The sequence below is a fragment of the Tachyglossus aculeatus genome, chromosome X4 (assembly GCF_015852505.1).
Source record: "Tachyglossus aculeatus isolate mTacAcu1 chromosome X4, mTacAcu1.pri, whole genome shotgun sequence".
Taxonomy (NCBI): domain Eukaryota; kingdom Metazoa; phylum Chordata; class Mammalia; order Monotremata; family Tachyglossidae; genus Tachyglossus; species Tachyglossus aculeatus.
The window spans coordinates 55,844,406-55,861,055 of NC_052098.1; the positions used below are offsets into that span (position 1 = coordinate 55,844,406).

At 42.5% G+C, this 16,650-nt stretch overlaps 1 protein-coding gene across 1 annotated transcript; it reads left to right on the plus strand.

Moving 5' to 3' along the window:
* The first annotated feature begins 291 nt into the window (after positions 1-291).
* CCDC112 (coiled-coil domain containing 112) lies at positions 292-16,615 on the plus strand. Its single transcript, XM_038769984.1, has 10 exons — positions 292-354; positions 2,772-2,893; positions 5,031-5,152; positions 6,448-6,537; positions 7,159-7,234; positions 8,245-8,635; positions 11,808-12,206; positions 14,992-15,087; positions 16,171-16,289; positions 16,381-16,615. The coding sequence occupies exons 1-10, from the start codon at positions 331-333 to the stop codon at positions 16,409-16,411; spliced, it is 1,470 nt and encodes a 489-aa protein (XP_038625912.1). The 5' UTR covers positions 292-330; the 3' UTR covers positions 16,412-16,615.
* Positions 16,616-16,650: the final 35 nt, after the last annotated feature.

Sequence of the window (16,650 nt, forward strand, 5' to 3'; positions counted from 1 at the left end):
GGCGCAGAGAAGTGAAGTGACTTGCCCAAAGTCACACAGCAAAGTGGCGGAGCCAGGATTAGAACCCATGACCTTGTACCTTGTACCTACCCCAGTGCTTAAAACAGTGCTTAGCATATAGTAAGCGCTTAACAAATACCATCATTACTATTATTAACAAATCCCATTCAGAAAAAAAGGACTAACAAGCAGCGAGAGCAGTCCATTATCTCCGGTTTTGAGGAGCAATAAAGATTTGATTGTTGAAAGATGGTTGCTTAGCAACGGCCGTAGCGTCGCTGGGCGGGGGGGCGCCTCGCGGGAACCGTCGGCGAGGCTGCAGCCGCCCTCATGGCCCTGCCTAGGGTCCAGCAGGTACAAGGAAGTCAGTCCTTTCTAGCTCCCACCAGAAGGGATCTGTCCTAAACTCTCTCTCTCTTCCTTCCTCTCTTCCCTCCTTCTCTCTCCTGTCAGTAACAGTTTACTCCTCTGTCAGGGGACGTTCTGTCCTGCCCCTTCATTCATTCAACCGTCTTTATTGAGCGCTTAGAGCACTGGACTAAGCGCTTGGGAGAAGAAGGGAAGCAACGTGGCTTAGTGGAAAGAGCCCGGGCTTGGGATTCAGAGGTTGTGGGTTCTAATCCCGCCTCCGCCACTTGTCAGCTGTGTGACTTTGGGCAAATCGCTTCTCTGTGCCCCAGTTCCTTCATCTGGAAAATGGGGATGAAGACTGTGAGCCCCACATAGGGCAACTTGATTACCTTGTATCCACCCCAGAGCTTAGAACACTGCTTGGCACATAGTAAGCGCTTAAGAAATACCATCATTATTATTATTATTGGGAAATAAACAGGCACATTCCCTGCCCACAACGACCTTACTTCCCCTTTACCTCCCCCTCTCAAGGTCCCTGGTCTGATTCTAATCTCGGCTATGCCACCTGTCTGCTTTGTGACCTCGGGCAAGTCACTTCACTTCTCTGGGCCTCAGTGATCTCATCTGTAAAATGGGGGCTGAGACTGTGAACCCCACGTGGGACAGGGACTGTGTCCAACCTGACTTGTTTCTATCCACCCCAGTATGTAGTACAGTGCCTGGCACTTAGTAAGCGCTTAACAAATACAATTATTATTATTATTCTAATCCCAGCTCTGCCACTTGTCCGCTGTGTGACCTTAAGTGATGATGATGATGTTGGTATTTGTTAAACGCTTTCTTTGTGCCAAGCATTGTTCTAAGCAATGGGCCCTTCACTTCTCTGGGCCTCAGTTATCTCATCTGTAAAATGGGGATTGAGACTGTGAGCCCCACGTGGGACAGGAACTGTGTCCAACCTGATTTGTTTGTATCCACCCCAGCGCTTAGTACAATGCCTTAGTATATAGTAAGTGCTTAACAAATACCATAATCATTATTATTCAGGGCCTCTGGGAGGTAGAAAGACAAAGTATGGCAGTCAAAGGTTTCCTCCTCATACCCTTCCTTCCTCCACCCACTTTGGGTGGAGCGATCCTCCGGGGTCCCAGAAAAATACTATGGGGGAGGCCCCAGCCTAAAGGAGTAACCCCAAGCCCCATGGGAAGGAAAAACAGGAGTTTCTGCAGTTGGTTTTGCACCCTTTATTCACCCTCACACAGCACTTAGGAATATATCTGTAATTTATTTTAATGTCTGGTTCCCCCTCCGGACTGTAAATTCCTTGTGGGCAGGAAATGTGTCTACCAACTTAGTTTTATTGTCCTCTACCAAGCATTTAGTGCAATGCTCTGCATGCTCTATACACAATAACTGCTCAATCAGTGTGATTGATTGCTTTAGTGGAAGACAAATTCACCTTGCTATAGACCACCTCCTCCTCCCCTATTTTAGTGCCTCTTCTGGCTCCTTCTTCAACTCTGAATTGTGAAATTCCAGAATACATTCTTTCTCTACACTGTATGCTCAGTTGTGGACAGGGAGTATGTCTGTTATACTGTTGTGTTGCACTCTCCCAAGCGTCTAGCACTCTATAAATACCTCATACCTCATGGGACGGTATCCACCAAGCACAACTTCATTTGATGTTTTTCCAGCTATTGTTTGGGGGTTTTTTTATCTACTTCTCATCATATACAAGAATATCATTATCTTTGTTAATCAGCTTTGGATAGAATTGGAGTTTGATTAGATAGGTGATAGGCCCTGCTTCTGGGTGGCCTTTGAGCAAACTTCTATGTTCTGGTTTGTAAAGTATGTTCCCTGGAAAGGGTTTTAAAGATGTATTAACATCATGATTCTTTTGAACAATTAAAGGATACAGATATCACAGTACACTCAGTTCTTCTATAATGCGGGCATATTATGTTCCAGGCAGACCTCATGTATAGGAAAATGTTCATCATAGTAGTCATGTCTCCCTGATGCCGTGTTTATTGTGCACAGCTGTTTATTCCAACATCACATTTTGTTTGATCCAGGTAAACACGGGTTGTCGGAAGAACATTCCCTAATTCACTCACAACGTTCTCTCCAAAATGCATTGTAAAAACATGAGAACATTATAAAATAAATTTAGTGTCACAGTTCATATAAGGTGTCACTTGAGATTGCAGTTCATGCAAAATAAAGTCATTTGATCAAGAAAATATTTGGTAGAAATGTAAAGTCTTAATATAATTTTTTGGCTTCTTCACATTGAATTTCCTTAGATATAGAAATAATTTGCATTGGTGCCAAGTGTAAGGCTGTTGATGGGTGTGGTTTTTTTAGAAATGTAGGCTGAGCATTTTTAATAACAGATTCTTGCTTTGCAGGATGACCACCATTTTGGTACTACAGATGAAGGTCAATCATTTCAGTTTCAACCTTCTGCTTCCCGTTTCAAAAAGGCTGAAAAGATTGAATCTATAAGAAGGGCAGAAAAACTAAAAATTCTGTAAGTTAAAAAGTAACTTTTCAACTGACCCACTGGGTTGATTTTTTTAAAGGTTACTTACTAAGAAAAGGATAAAGTATGATGAATAAATATATTAAATTGCCTTAGTACTAGTTTAGCTGGGAAGTCTTTATCTTAATAGAAGAAGGTCGAGTAGGAGGAAATCAAAGAAGAGGGCACAGAATGACATCATCTGGGAGAGGAAGGCAAGGTGAAACTGATCACTGTCTAATAGACTGCTTGATTGGCAGGTGCATTCTGTTCTATCTCTGAATTCCCTTACAGTTACATTAATGATTGCTTATTCAATTACTTCTCATTGCAGCTCCTTAACTGGAATTGCTTCAAATAAAACATTAATTTCCCAATTATAAAATTCTGATGTTTTGTGACCTTAAGAAACTGAAGCTTCATTATTACAATTGCACAGCTTTATTATCTTAAATCCCTATTCCCTGTATCCGCAAAATTGAAAGGCCCAAATTTATCAACTATCGACATGCCGCTGCTCTCAGGGTTCAGGAGAGAGAGAGAGAGAGAGAGAGAGAGAGAGAGAGAGAGAGAGAGAGAGAGAGAGAGAGAGAGAGAGAGAGAGAGAGAGAGAGAGAGAGAGAGAGAGAGAGAGAGAGAGAGAGAGAGAGAGAGAGAGAGAGAGAGAGAGAGAGAGGTTAAAATAGAGTGAATTTTGGGGGGGAGACTGGAGAGAAAAGTGTCTGGGAATGGTAGATTTGAGCTGGGAATGAGTTTGCAAAGGAGTGTGTTGTGACACTCACCTTTCCTTCCATTTCTGGGTTAGAAACTCTCCAAAGAGAAAAGTGACTTTTCTGAATGCAATAGAAAGTTATTTCAGGATGACAACATGGGGCCTGCCAAGCTCTCTCCACCCTCCTCCTTCCCCCTCACCCCACGCCAAAGGAATTGTGGAAGCTGTTAAATAATAGAACACAATCTTTTATGCTCACTTAGGATAATTAATGAAGAAAAATGCTCTTTCGCGACTTACTTCTTAGAAGGTCAGGGGCTCAGTCTTCCTTTGAAAGGGTACGATAAGAACGCAAGTTGAATGATGAATTGGCAAAGGATTATTTATTTTCTAAATCAATCAATGATATTGAGCACAGGGCACTGTAGTAAGCACTTGGGAGAGTACCCCACAGTAGAGTAGGTAGACCGGATCTCTGCCCACAAGGAGCTTACCAGACTAGAGGGGGAGACAGGCATTAAAATCAATTACAGATGGGTGAATATCAAGGTACTTAAGAGGTACAGACCCAAGTGCATAGGAGACAGGGAAGGGAGGCAGGGAAAGACCTCTTGAAGGAGATGTAGTTTTTACAAGTTTTGAAGCAGTTGAAAGAAGCACTACTGAAATAAGTACTGAAGCCATACTTACATTAAAGTGTTGTTGGGATAACAAAGCACTGTTATGAGTAATGTATGCAAAACTTGTATAACTTTTTTTATTGCTAACCAACCAATATAGCTCCAATTCTCAGATAAGCCCCACTGACAAGATAAAGCATTTTGCTTTCGTCATTGTCATCAGAGATCTTTGCTTCAATGTTGGTTACAAATTACTTGAAGCTAAATAAAACACTTTTTTTTGGAACAGGAGGATTTCCACCTCATTTTTCCTCAAGTTAGCAATTGAAATCATGTAGATTAGTAAAAAAAAAACAAGGAATGAGCTAATGTGGGGTGTATGGTTTAAATTGTGGAATAGTAGAGATTATTTGTGCTGCCCATTCAGTTGTTGAAAGTGAGTCCATGACTAAGAAATAGGTGGGGGTTTTTAGGTGAACTACATTCTATCAATGGAATGACCAGCCATTATAAATACATTTCATTTTTCTTTTTGTTATTTACTCAATGATTTGAAAATTGGTAGTAGAATGCTAAATTTACATAGCCATTCATGTGATATGAAACTCTTTGAATATCTTGGATGCCCTATTGATTGGTGAAACTAAGAACTATATCCAATAATCATTATCCTTCAAAAACATCCACTGTAATAATTAAAAATTTTAGAGTATTGTAATTTAGTGGCAATGGTGATTGATTCATAATTAAAACCAAAATTGAAATGAAAATGACCTCAAAATCATACTCCTGACATGGGTTTCTTTTCTTTCAGAATTGATAATATAGAAAAAGATCTAAATAGCCATTTCTGCAGCAATAGGAAGAACTTCAGGATTGAGCATAGTGTGATGGCCAAGTTCAACAGGAAATTGACTAACAGCAGGGAACTAGAAAGTAAGTGATGTTTCTGGACTCATTAAGCTTGTCTTGTACTCTGGTGTGTTTACTGTCACCTTTCTTCCCTGGGCGTTGGGCCTCATTCAGGAATAAACTGGGTATTTTTGGAGGCACATTAAATCCTTTGGATTATTGGGGATCCTGATACTCATTTCTGTACTTTAGTGACCAAAGCATGAGTTCAGACATGGGGGCAGGAGGAGGGGGTACCCAGAAATGCAGCCCCTGAAGCAGCCTGGCAGTCATAGCTCTCTGGAGAAGGTGTGTCACCGAGGGGCCATTTGACATCTTTACTCAATTCTCAATGAGATGTCTGCATGGGGGAGCTCAGTAACTAAGTCAGATATTGAAACAGAGAAGCAGCGTGGCCTCGTGGATAGAGCATGGGCTTGGGAGTCAGAGGACCTGGGTTCTAATTCCAGCTCTGCCAGTTATCTACTGTGTGATCTTAGGCAAATCACTTCACTTCTCTGTGTCTGTTGCCTCATCTGTAAAATGGGGGTAGCCCCATGTGGGGCAATGACTGTGTCCATCCCTATTAGATTGTAGCTACCCCAGTGCTTAATACAGTGCCTGGCACATAGTAAGCACTTAACAAATACCGTTTAAAAACTAAAAAATGATGACAAAAAAAACTGGACATGTATTCTACACAGCCAACAGTTAGAGGAGACCTCATCTAATCATTTGGAGACGTGGCAGTAGGAAGTTGTATCTTCTGTTGTGCCATCTCCTTATCTGCTTCATAGGCTTTTTATGGCCCAGTTGATGAGCTCAAAAATCGATTTTAACTGGTTCCTAGCAGATCCCCATCCCAGGATAAAGCTTGATTTTCCAGCTGGAGAGACAGGAGGTGTACCACCAGGACGATCTTCCCCTCGGTTTGAATGCCCATCTCTTAGAGGGGTAATCCCAGGTGGTCAGATGCCCTACCCAGAAGTAAAGACGACACCAGTGGGAATGAAAACTCTTCAAACCATCATGGGAGTCAGGCCCTGGGGAGCTTTTAGACTGTGAGCCCACTGTTGGGTAGGGACTGTCTCTATATGTTGCCAACTTGTACTTCCCAAGCGCTTAGTACAGTGCTCTGCACACAGTAAGTGCTCAATAAATACGATTGATTGATTGATTGAGTTGGGCTGGGCTGGGCAAAGACAACATAGGGGCACCCGGTCAAAGGGGATAAGCGGCAGATTGAGTTGGGCCATTTGGGGTGACCAGTGGGCCACTGTTTAAAAAGTACTCAATTTTAGCGGGTTTTGTGATTGAATTTACTGTCTTTTCTCTCTTAGGAACTTCACTGCTCAAACAATTGGCCACAATACACATCAGTGTAGTTAACATTCAAAATCGGCTAAAAGATGTAACACCTACACCCAAATGTGAGTAACAGTGCTTGGCACATAGTAAGCGCTTTACAAATACCATCATTATTAAACATGAATGCCCTTAGGAAGAGTGAATATTTAACGTACTCTCTAGACTAACACACTTTTGAGATCTTCCCACTAGAGGGCTCTAATTTCTTATATTTGATCAATTCAACAAAAGCTCATCTTCTTTGGCAGTGGGGTGAATGACAAAAAGTTACGGAAGATAGATATTTTGTTCTTTAAACAGTTTAATTCAAAGATACTAAGCCCTCATTTCCTCTTCTCCCACTCCCTTCTGCATCCTTCACTTGCACCCTTTCTTCTCAACCTCCCTGAACCCCACAGGATTTATGTACACAATCATAATTTATTTATATTAGTGTCTGCTGCAAGCTTGTTGTGGGCAGGGAGCATACCTACCGACTCTGTTATATTGTATTCTCACAAGTGCTTAGTACGGTGCTCTGCACACAGTAAGAGCTCAATAAATACCATTAATTGAATACAACGAATGCTCTCATTGTTCAATGTAAGGAATATCAATAAATAAATAAAGACAGATGTTAGCATCTCTTATATTAGTGTGATTGAAATCCAGGCAAGGGATAACTCTTTTCTACTTATTTACAGTTGTTGAAAAGATCAAAATAATGATGACAGACACTGAAAATGCAATAGATGCTTTCAAAGAAAAGCAGCGACTGAGGTATGTTTTTTATACACTTTGTGCGCTAAACTGTAAGCCTGTTATAGGCAGGGAACTTGCATGCCAATTCTGTTGTATCAAACTCTCCCAAGTGCTTAGTACAGTTCTCTGCACATAGTAAGCACTAAGTAAATGCCATGGATTGATTGATTGATTGATATTCCCTCACAAAGGGAATTGTAGAATTGAGAGGGATCTTGGTAGGTTCTCCGGTCCTTTAGGCAGCTCAGTGATTAAATGATCCAGGTCAGATGGGTGTCTTCTTAAAAATCTTCAGGGATGGAGACTTCAAAACCTGCCTTAGTGGCCCTTTCCAGTGTTTGATCACTCAAGGATCAAGAAATTCTTCCTCATGGCCAATCAAAATATCTGCTACTTGAATTTTTCCCCTACTTTCCCCCGCTTGATTCTCTGAGGGCATCATCCAATTTCTTATTTAAAAAAAAAAAAACTTCAGAATCCTGGCCAGCCCTTATCCTTCTCCTCTTCCGCCTGAAATGTAAGGCCTTATTTTCCATCCCTTTAATCATTTCTGTTGCTGTCCTCCAGGCCCTTTTCTAGGTTTTTTTTTTCCATTTTTTTAAGAAAAAGTGCAGAGACACAATAGGCTGGTATCTGAACATGACAGAATATAGGAGCTTTGTGATTTACCCTCTTATCAGATCTCAGCCATCCTGATTGTCATTTTTGGATTTGGAGTATGCTGCAGGGAGCTACACGGGTTGAGCAGCAGCTACTTCTCTGATGGCGTAGGAGGGGAGGGAAGGAGTATATTTTAGATACCTTCTTTCCCATTCTGCTCCCTGCCCCAAACCCTTAGAGGCATTAAGCGCTTAGTACAGTGCTCTGCACACAGTAAGCGCTCAATAAATGCGATTGATTGATTAGTGGTGAGCCTTTACAGCCATAAACTTTCATTTGAGTTAAAGTTTCTGGAGAGACCCAAGGTAACTTCATATTTGGAGAGGTGACAGAGATTTGTCTTCAAAAATTCTCATTCTTTCTTTTAGATATGAAGATCTTATTAGGGAGGAGAAAACACTTACTAAGGAGCTCAATGTTTTAAACAGAAAAATTGAGATGTGGTCATTGGATAATTCAGGAGCAGGGAAAGCTTTGAGAGGGCCATCGAGCAAAGTTTCCATTGATAAAGGGATGCAGAATAATCTGCCCAAAGAAGTGGTGAAGTTTGAAAAATTCCTCCAGCATACAGGCGGCCGACAAGGGGGATGGGATGTTGATGATCATCAGACTTTTATGAAAGTGAAAACCAAACATCGAAGAAAAACATCCTACATAGAAGAGGTCCTTGAGTATCTCCCAGGAAAGACCAGAGAAGATGTTCAACAGCATGAGACTTGGTATCAAGAATATCTGCTGTTGGAAAGAAGTAAAAAAGAGGTAAAATAGAGAAAACATGCATTTTGGTAGAACGGAGTGCATTTTAAAAATGGGACTCGCCACAGTGAATGCTTTACACACCTACAAAATATGACAGCTTCAGGAGACTGTAAACATCAAGTAGGGTCCAAGTAGCAATCAGCCCAAATTCACAATAGATGTTATAGAGGGTGTGGGGGGAATCCTTTTAATGGGTTGGAGGCACTCCAAAATGAGTGCTTGTTTCATTTGGTATTCAGGTGCTTTGATATTTGGGTGCAGGTTGGACAGTACCAAACCAGTGTCTGGTGGCAACTAAACATTTTTATGTTAGAGAATTTGTGAGGGCCATCCAGTACTGTATGAAAACTTTATTAGTAAAGAAAATTGTGGTATTTATAATAATAATAATAATAATAGTGATGGTATTAAGCGCTTACTATTTGCCAAGCACTGTTCTAAGCACTGGGGTAGATACAAGGTAATCAGGTTGTCCCATGTGGGGCTCACAGACTTAATCCCCATTTTACAAATGAGGGAACTGAGGCCCAGAGAAGTTAAGTGATTTGCCCAAGGTCACACAGCTGATAAGTGGTGGAGCTGAGATTTGTTGAGCGCTCACTATGTGCCAGGCACTGTTCTAAGTGTTGGGCTGGATACAAGCCAACTGGGTTGGACACAGTCCCTGTCCCACATAGAGCTCACAGTCTTAATCCCCATTTTTCTGATGAGGGAACTGAGGCCCAGAGAAGTGAAGTGATTTGCCCAAGGTCACACAGCAGACAAGTGGCAGAGCCGGGATTAGAACCCAGGTCCTTCTGACTCCCAGGCCACGTTGCTTCTCACTAAGGCACGCTGGTTCCCTGGAATCCTCGGAGGTGGATGGCACTGGTTAGTCAGTTTTGCCAGATATTTAAGACTATCTGCACAAGAGGTGTTACACAAGAGATGTTGCATCATCACATAGAGGACTCTTGTAAAGCCCCACTGGAAGCCAGCCAGAAAGGAGACAAATAACTTCGTAGGGAAGCAGTGCAGCCTAGTGGATAAAGCATGGCCCTGGGAGCCAGAGGGTCTGGGTTCTAATCCTGGCTCCACCACTTGCTTGCTGTGTGACCTTGGGCAAGTCACTTCACTTCTCTGTGCCTCAGTTCCCTCCACTGCAAAATGGGGATTCAATACCTGTTCCCCTTCCTACTTAAACTGTGAGTTCCACTGTATCCGACTTGATTAGCTGGCATCTACTCCAGTGTTTAGGACAGTGCTTGACACTTAATAAGTGCTCAACAAATACTATTAAAAAGAAATAAAAACAAAGCTCTTACTAGTAGTTGAAGTTCTCTGGCTTCAACTCCCAAAGATTACAGTTTTCATTTCAGTATGGTGCTTTGTAGAAAAGCTATTGAAATGCCTCTCTTTTGATTCTTGACCTGACATCAGGTTAGAGGTCTGTTCTCCTATGAAGTAGTGTAGCCTAGAGGATAAAGCATAGGCATGGCAGTCAGAAGGACCTGGGTCCTAATTCCAGCTCTGCCACTTGTCTGCCATGTGACTTTGGGCAAGTCACTTCACTTCTCTGCACCTCATTTCCTTCATCTGTAAAATGGGAATTAAGACTGTAAGCCCCATGTGGGACAGGGACTATGTCAAATCTGATTGTCTTGTATCTACCCTTCAGTGCTTGGCACACAGCACTTAACAAATACTGTGAAAAAAAAAAGAAAATCTGTACCTGTGAGATGTGGGAAGCTGGAGGAATTGAAGAAGTCTCTTGAAGGGAAATTAAGATTGGGATTGGTGCAGTGGTAGAAGTAAACCAGAAAACATCAGAACAGGGTTTCGATTTCAAAAATGAGAGGCATAACAGGCTTTCTGGTGTGCATCATTGGGAGGCACCGAGCCTCACTTCACCAGGGCCACACCATACTTCACGATGACGTAAGAGAGGAAACGCAAGACGCCAGCTCAGGTTGGCGGCCAAGGGTAGCACAGGTACACTGGACTACTCTCTGCTCCTGCAGCCAGCCTGATATGACTCCGGGTGGAAATGTCACACTGAAGGAGGGGTCTACTCTCTGGGGTGACTTGTGAGGATGAAGCATTGATGGCGGAGGGGAGATGGGCTGGAGGTAATGTAAGGAGTTCAGGGTGGTGCTGGATGGTGCCTTCCCGGTGTGGTCTGGTTCAGCCCAGTCTCTCAGTCTCCATTTTGTCATCCACTCTGCTCAGGTATCAAGCCCATTGCTGTTCCCCAACACCCACCCCTTCCTAAGCCTTAAACCTGTTAATCATGCATTTTTTGGTGTGTGTTGGGGAGGGGGGGCAGTGCAAAGGAAGGAACAGCCTCCTCATTCACTCCCTCTGCCTATCTGTCCTTCCTTTCAGGATCTGGGGGAGAGGGCAATCAGGGAAGAAGAGGAGAGAGCTCTTAGGTGCAAGTGGAAGGGGGCAGACCAACTGTCTAGCCCTTGTAAGACCCAAATTGTGGGCTGATGCTCCAACCAGGGAGTGGAAAGAGCCGCTCAGGTTGTAGAGAGGAAGACTTGAGGAAGAATAACCCCTTCCTAGGAGATTTCTGTCCCCTGTTGAACATTCATTCTTCCATTCATTCAGTCATATTTATTGAGTGCTTGTTGTGTGCAAAGCACTGTACTGTGCGCTTGAGAGAGTACAGTATAACAACAAACAGATACAACAAGCCCACTACAAACTCACTGTCTAGAGGGGGACAGGTGGGAGGCCAGAGGTGGCCTGCCCTCTATCCTCTTTTTATTTTTGCCCTTGCGTTCATCTGGCTCAACTTGTGATGTCATCACATTACGCAGCATGCCTGGCAAAGCATGTATATGAGGGGATGTAGGCTGTGGCTAAATGGAATATGGTACATCCTAATGAGTAAGTATGGGAGATTAGGAATGAGTACATTTGTGGAGGGAAGGGTGTCCAAAGAGCACACCCACTTTTGATTCAGTTCTGAAATTATGTTCCCCTTTCTCAAAGGTTACGGAAAAATAGGGTCTGTAAAAAAAATATTTTGAATGAAAATCTTAACCCAACCCCCACCAGCAAAACTCTGAAGGGTCCTGGTGGAGAGGCAGGACAAGAATTATTTGTCTAGTTTTAAGAGTGTGTGACCTCTTGAAACTCATTATCCACAACAAATGAGATGCTTTCTCCTTCCCTCACACTGTAGTCTATTCAGAAGTGGAAAGCTGAGAAGCAGCTAAAAAGAGAAGAAATCTTAAAACCCAAGAAGGTACTTAAGATAGATAAGACTCAGCAAGAATTAGTTCAGAAACAAAAAGAGGAAGCGAGAGAAAAGCAAAAAATGGCAGTTGAAGCTTGGAAAAGACAAAAAATGGTGGAAATGGCTATGAAACATGACCTTCAGTTTAAAGAAGAGGAGAAGCACAAGAGAAAGCAGCAGAAAGATAGGCAGTCCCAGCTTCAAGTAAAACAACTCCTTGAAAAGTATACTGAAAAGAAGAAGCAAGAGGAATTTCTGAGACACGAGAAGGAGATGAGGAAGAAGTCTGAAAAAGAAGCAAGGAGAAAATCATCCGTAGATGAAATTTCCAAGTTTCAAGAGAGAGTGAGTAACTGTAGCTCTGAGCGATTTCACAAAAAAATGTTATTGTGGGGTTTGCTGTGGGAAAGTGGGGGCAGTTGGCTAAGAAATTGATGTGTGAGGTTCTCCTTTGCCCATTGTAAAATCTCCACTTTTTCTAACCTGTATGGAGTTGGCTAGAACAAACAGTAACAGTGTAATGTTGCACTGCTGCTGCTCATCCCCTGAGGTGGAAGATTAAAATGAATTAAGTGCTTTGGGGAAACAGTACAACGTAGTTGGCAGACGCGTTCCCTGCCCATAAGAAGCTTAGAGTCTAGAGGGATAAGTGGGACAGATCCTCTTTCCTTGTCAGCAGCTGCCTTGTGCAAAAGTGCATTTGATACATTGAAAGCTGAATTAATGTTTGCAGGCCTCTGGAGAAGCACTTAGTGAACAGGAACTGCAATTTATAGTTGGAGACGATTGCAACCTATAGCACATTTGTTTCTAGAAGGCTGGAGGATTAGGAAGAAGATGAAGCTCTTTGAGGGCAGGGAATATGTCTTCTACTTCTGTAGCATTGTCATGATCATCAGTACTTACTGAGTGCCTAGTCTGTACAGAGCACTGTACTATTTACTTGGGAGCATACAACAAAAGTAGAAGACATGGTCCCTGCCCTTGGAGAGTTTAAAGTGTAGTGGGGGGCCAGGCAGACACAAACACACACATGCACACACAGAAACGGAAGTTAAAACGGAAGTTAGCAAGAAAAGTAAGCAAAAAGTGAATAAATGGAATGAATAAGCCAAGATGCAAATGTGTTGAATGGCAGACAGAAAGACCTGACCAGGGCTGTGAGGATTAGATGAGGAATGCCTTCTGTAGGAAGTGGTCTTTAGGAGGGCTTTGAAGAAAAGGAGGAATGTTTATTTGGCATATGTTAGGGAGAAGGGAGAAGGGAATGGGCAATGGACTAGAGACTGAGAGTTAAGTGGGAAATGCAGCTAGGAGGTTTTCTTGGGAGGAGCAAATTATGTAAACTGGAATATAGTGGGAGAAAAGAGTGGAAGGGGAAGGAGAGAGCTGATAGAGGGCTTTGAATCCAGTGGGTGGTCATGGTTTTTGCATGGTGCGGAAAGAATGGGGTAGCCAGTGGAGGTTTTGGAGGAGGTGTGGGGTGGTGTGTCTGAGCAGCATTTTAGGAGGGTCATCTGGACAAGTGAGTGTACAATAAATTAAGGAGGGGAGAATTGGAGCCAGGAGGACCAGTAAGTTCCCAACATTTAGTACGTTGTGGGCAGGGAATGTGTCTACCAGCTCTGTTATATTGTACTTATCACTTATAAATGATAGCTCTTACCCTATCCCAACTTGACCTCCCTGCTTCCTGTCTCTCCCCTCTCCAGTCCATACTTCATTCTGCCTCCCAGATCATTTTTCTACAGACATGTTCAGTCCATGTTTCCCCACTCCTCAAGAACCTCTAGTGTTTGCCCATCCACCTCCACATCAAACAGAAACTCCTTACCATCGGCCTTAGAGCACCTGATCACTTTGCCCCCTCCTACCTAACCTCGCTACTCTCGTACTACAATCCAGCCCACACACTACGCTCTCTAATGCCAACCTACTCACTGTCCCTTGATCTTGTCCATCTCGCCACCGACCTCTCGCTCACATCCTACCTCTGGTATGGAACCCCCTCCCTCTTCACATCCGACAGACAATTACTCTCCCCCCTTCAAAGCCTTATTGAAAGCAATCTCCTCCAAGAAGGCTTCCCTGACTAAGCCCTCAATTCCTCTTTTCCCACTCTCTTCTATGTCACCCTGACTTGTTCCCTTTATTCCTCACCCCAACCCCAAAGCACTTATGTCCATATCTGTAATTTATTTATATTAATGTCTGTCTCCTCCTCTAGACTGTAAACTTGTTGTGGGCAGGGAATGTGTCTGTTGTGTTGTATTCTCCCAAGTGCTTAGTACAGTGTCCTGCACACAGTAAGCACTCAATAAATACAGTTGATTGATACGTTCCCATCATTAAGTACAGTGCTCTGCACAGAATAAGTGCTCAGTAAATATGATAAATATCACAGTGTTCTGCCCACAGTAGTTGCGATATTAATACTAGAGTGTGGAAATTGGGACAAGAAGAGCAGGCCCCAGTCCAGTGGCTGGCTCTCCAAGAAAATGGTCTCGGGCAACATTTTGGCAACTAAAACTTGTAAAAATGAGACAAATCATGAGACACTCGCAGAAACCTGTGAGATGTTCATAGCTGATGAAATAACTGTAAGCGTGTTGTGGGCAGGGATTCTCTATCCTTATTGCTGTATTGTAATTTCTAAGAACTTAGTATAGTGCTCCGTACACAGTAAATGCTCAATAAACACGATTGGATGAATGAATGAATGAATGAATGTGTCGATATCAGACTTTCTGTCTTTATCTCGGTCTTTCGAGACTAGGTAGAAATCCTCTGGTGGCTATTTGCAGCCATGGTGACCACGTTGGAGAAACACTATACCAGACTGCCCTGTGTCCATCTTAAAGGGATTTCAATTTGTAGTATGCTATTTTTGTTAGTGACTGTAATTTAGATGGGACTTGAGAGGATTTAAAGAGTTAATGCACTTCCTAATATACCTACACTCAGTTCTAGAGTCTGGCTAGTTAGAAACAATGGGCTGTAGTCCTGACATGCAATTAAATATTAACATTTAAGGACCTGAAGCCATTGTTCATCCTTGGGAACAAACTGTGCAATTTACTTTGTCTTTTGAATATGCTTTCTCATTTTCCATTTGGGGCTTGTGTTTCAGGATCTACATAAACATGAATTTAAAATGTTAGTCAAACAAGCAAAAGAAGAGGAAAAGGCAGAAAGAGAAAGAAGACTTTCAAAATTGAGACAGAAGGTAACATTTTCTCAGGAACCATTGAATTAACTTTCAGTACCTAAAAGAATGTCCCGTTAGTAGATGGGTTAACTCGAGGGAAGAAAGAGAAACTTACAGAGGAGATTGCTAATTCTGTAATGTTCCAGTGCCTGAGCCTTGCAGCCAAATCAATCCGCTAGCTCCCTTCCCCTTCCTCTCTGGCAGCATAAAAATAAACTGCAAATCATAAACTGCCATGGAGTTCATCACCCATAAGCCTAACTTTTGTTCCCCAGGACTCTGGATTTTTATTCCTTAGTTTGAAAGATGACTCTCAATAGTAAGCTTTTTTTTCCTCCTCCAATCAACCACCTCCGTTTTTCTGGTTGTCTTAACTACTTTATAGTTCCCCAACTCCTCCTCATTTAGAGGGATCTTCGTGTAGTGGACAAAGCATGGTGCTCCTTTCTCTGTTCCTGGCTCTTTCACTGCTTTCTGGCATAACCACGGTTTCAGAGTATCCCGTAAATAGTGTATATTAATATCTCTTTTAATAAATGGATTTAGTCCATGGCGACTGGCCATGGAGAGCCAGGGAGTCTTCTGACCTTCCATGGGGACCAGCACCCGAGAACTCTGTGATTGTTGGGAAGCCCTCCTTGGTCTCCTAGTAATGGCACTACAGGTCACTATATGGGACAGAGAAGGGGTGGCAGGAGGAGAAGCAAGACCTTGAGGTGAAATTAACAGAGTGCACCACAAAATGGGATCATCGCTAAACTGCCTCCTGGAGGGAGCATGTCTTCAGCTCTAGCCATGATGTGACAACATCAGAGAAAAAGACATGCTCCCACCAGATCACCTGGTTCAGCGTGACCCATGACCCTCACCTAGTAATTCCTGGAGACCACACCCCTCAAAGCCTCACCCCTGTGTTCAGAATGAAAGATTTCCATTTTTGGAACAGAGGGACGGGGTTGTGTCTTGTGGTTTTGTTCATATTTAGTCAATATTATGATTCTTTCTGGCGCTTTCCCCTCCAACCTATGGGATTAACTAATATCTTGTTCAAATTTGAATTCGTAATTTAACCAGTAATGAGGAATTAAATCCTATTGACAGGTTGAAGTTAATGTTAGCAGGGATCCATCTAGGTTGCACAGACTCACCAAAGGATGGGAAGAAAAAGTCAAAGAGAAAAGACCAGTTAATGAGGGACCACTTATGACTATCCCACACAGGTAAAAAAAAATATATTAAGTTATTTTTATAGTCTTTTCCAACATGTTTGTAACCACTTTGTTTCTCTCCCCCCTCCCCACCCCCAAATAGAGCTGTTCCAACCTGGAGACAAGGCTTATGAAGAAGATAATACATGGAAAGTAGAATACATCTTGTTTTATCAGAATTTTCTTTACCCAAATAGATGACTACAGACAAATATTGAAATTGCCATTATTTAATGAGTTGCAAGTTCTGAAGCATGTAGTTGCGAAATGTAGAGATCCATATTTGCAGCCTGATACTAGAAATATTAGCAATGTGGCAACGTTTTACTTTATAAATAAAAGAATACATATAAAGAAAATTGAAGTTTTAATA

Excerpts from the sequence above, each read along its gene's own strand:
- CCDC112 (XM_038769984.1), top strand. The coding sequence starts at position 331 with ATGGCCCTGCCTAGGGTCCAGCAG. Across the intron at positions 5,153-6,447 it reads TAACAGCAGGGAACTAGAAA|GAACTTCACTGCTCAAACAA; the intron begins GTAAGTGATGTT and ends TTTCTCTCTTAG. Across the intron at positions 7,235-8,244 it reads AAAGAAAAGCAGCGACTGAG|ATATGAAGATCTTATTAGGG; the intron begins GTATGTTTTTTA and ends TCTTTCTTTTAG.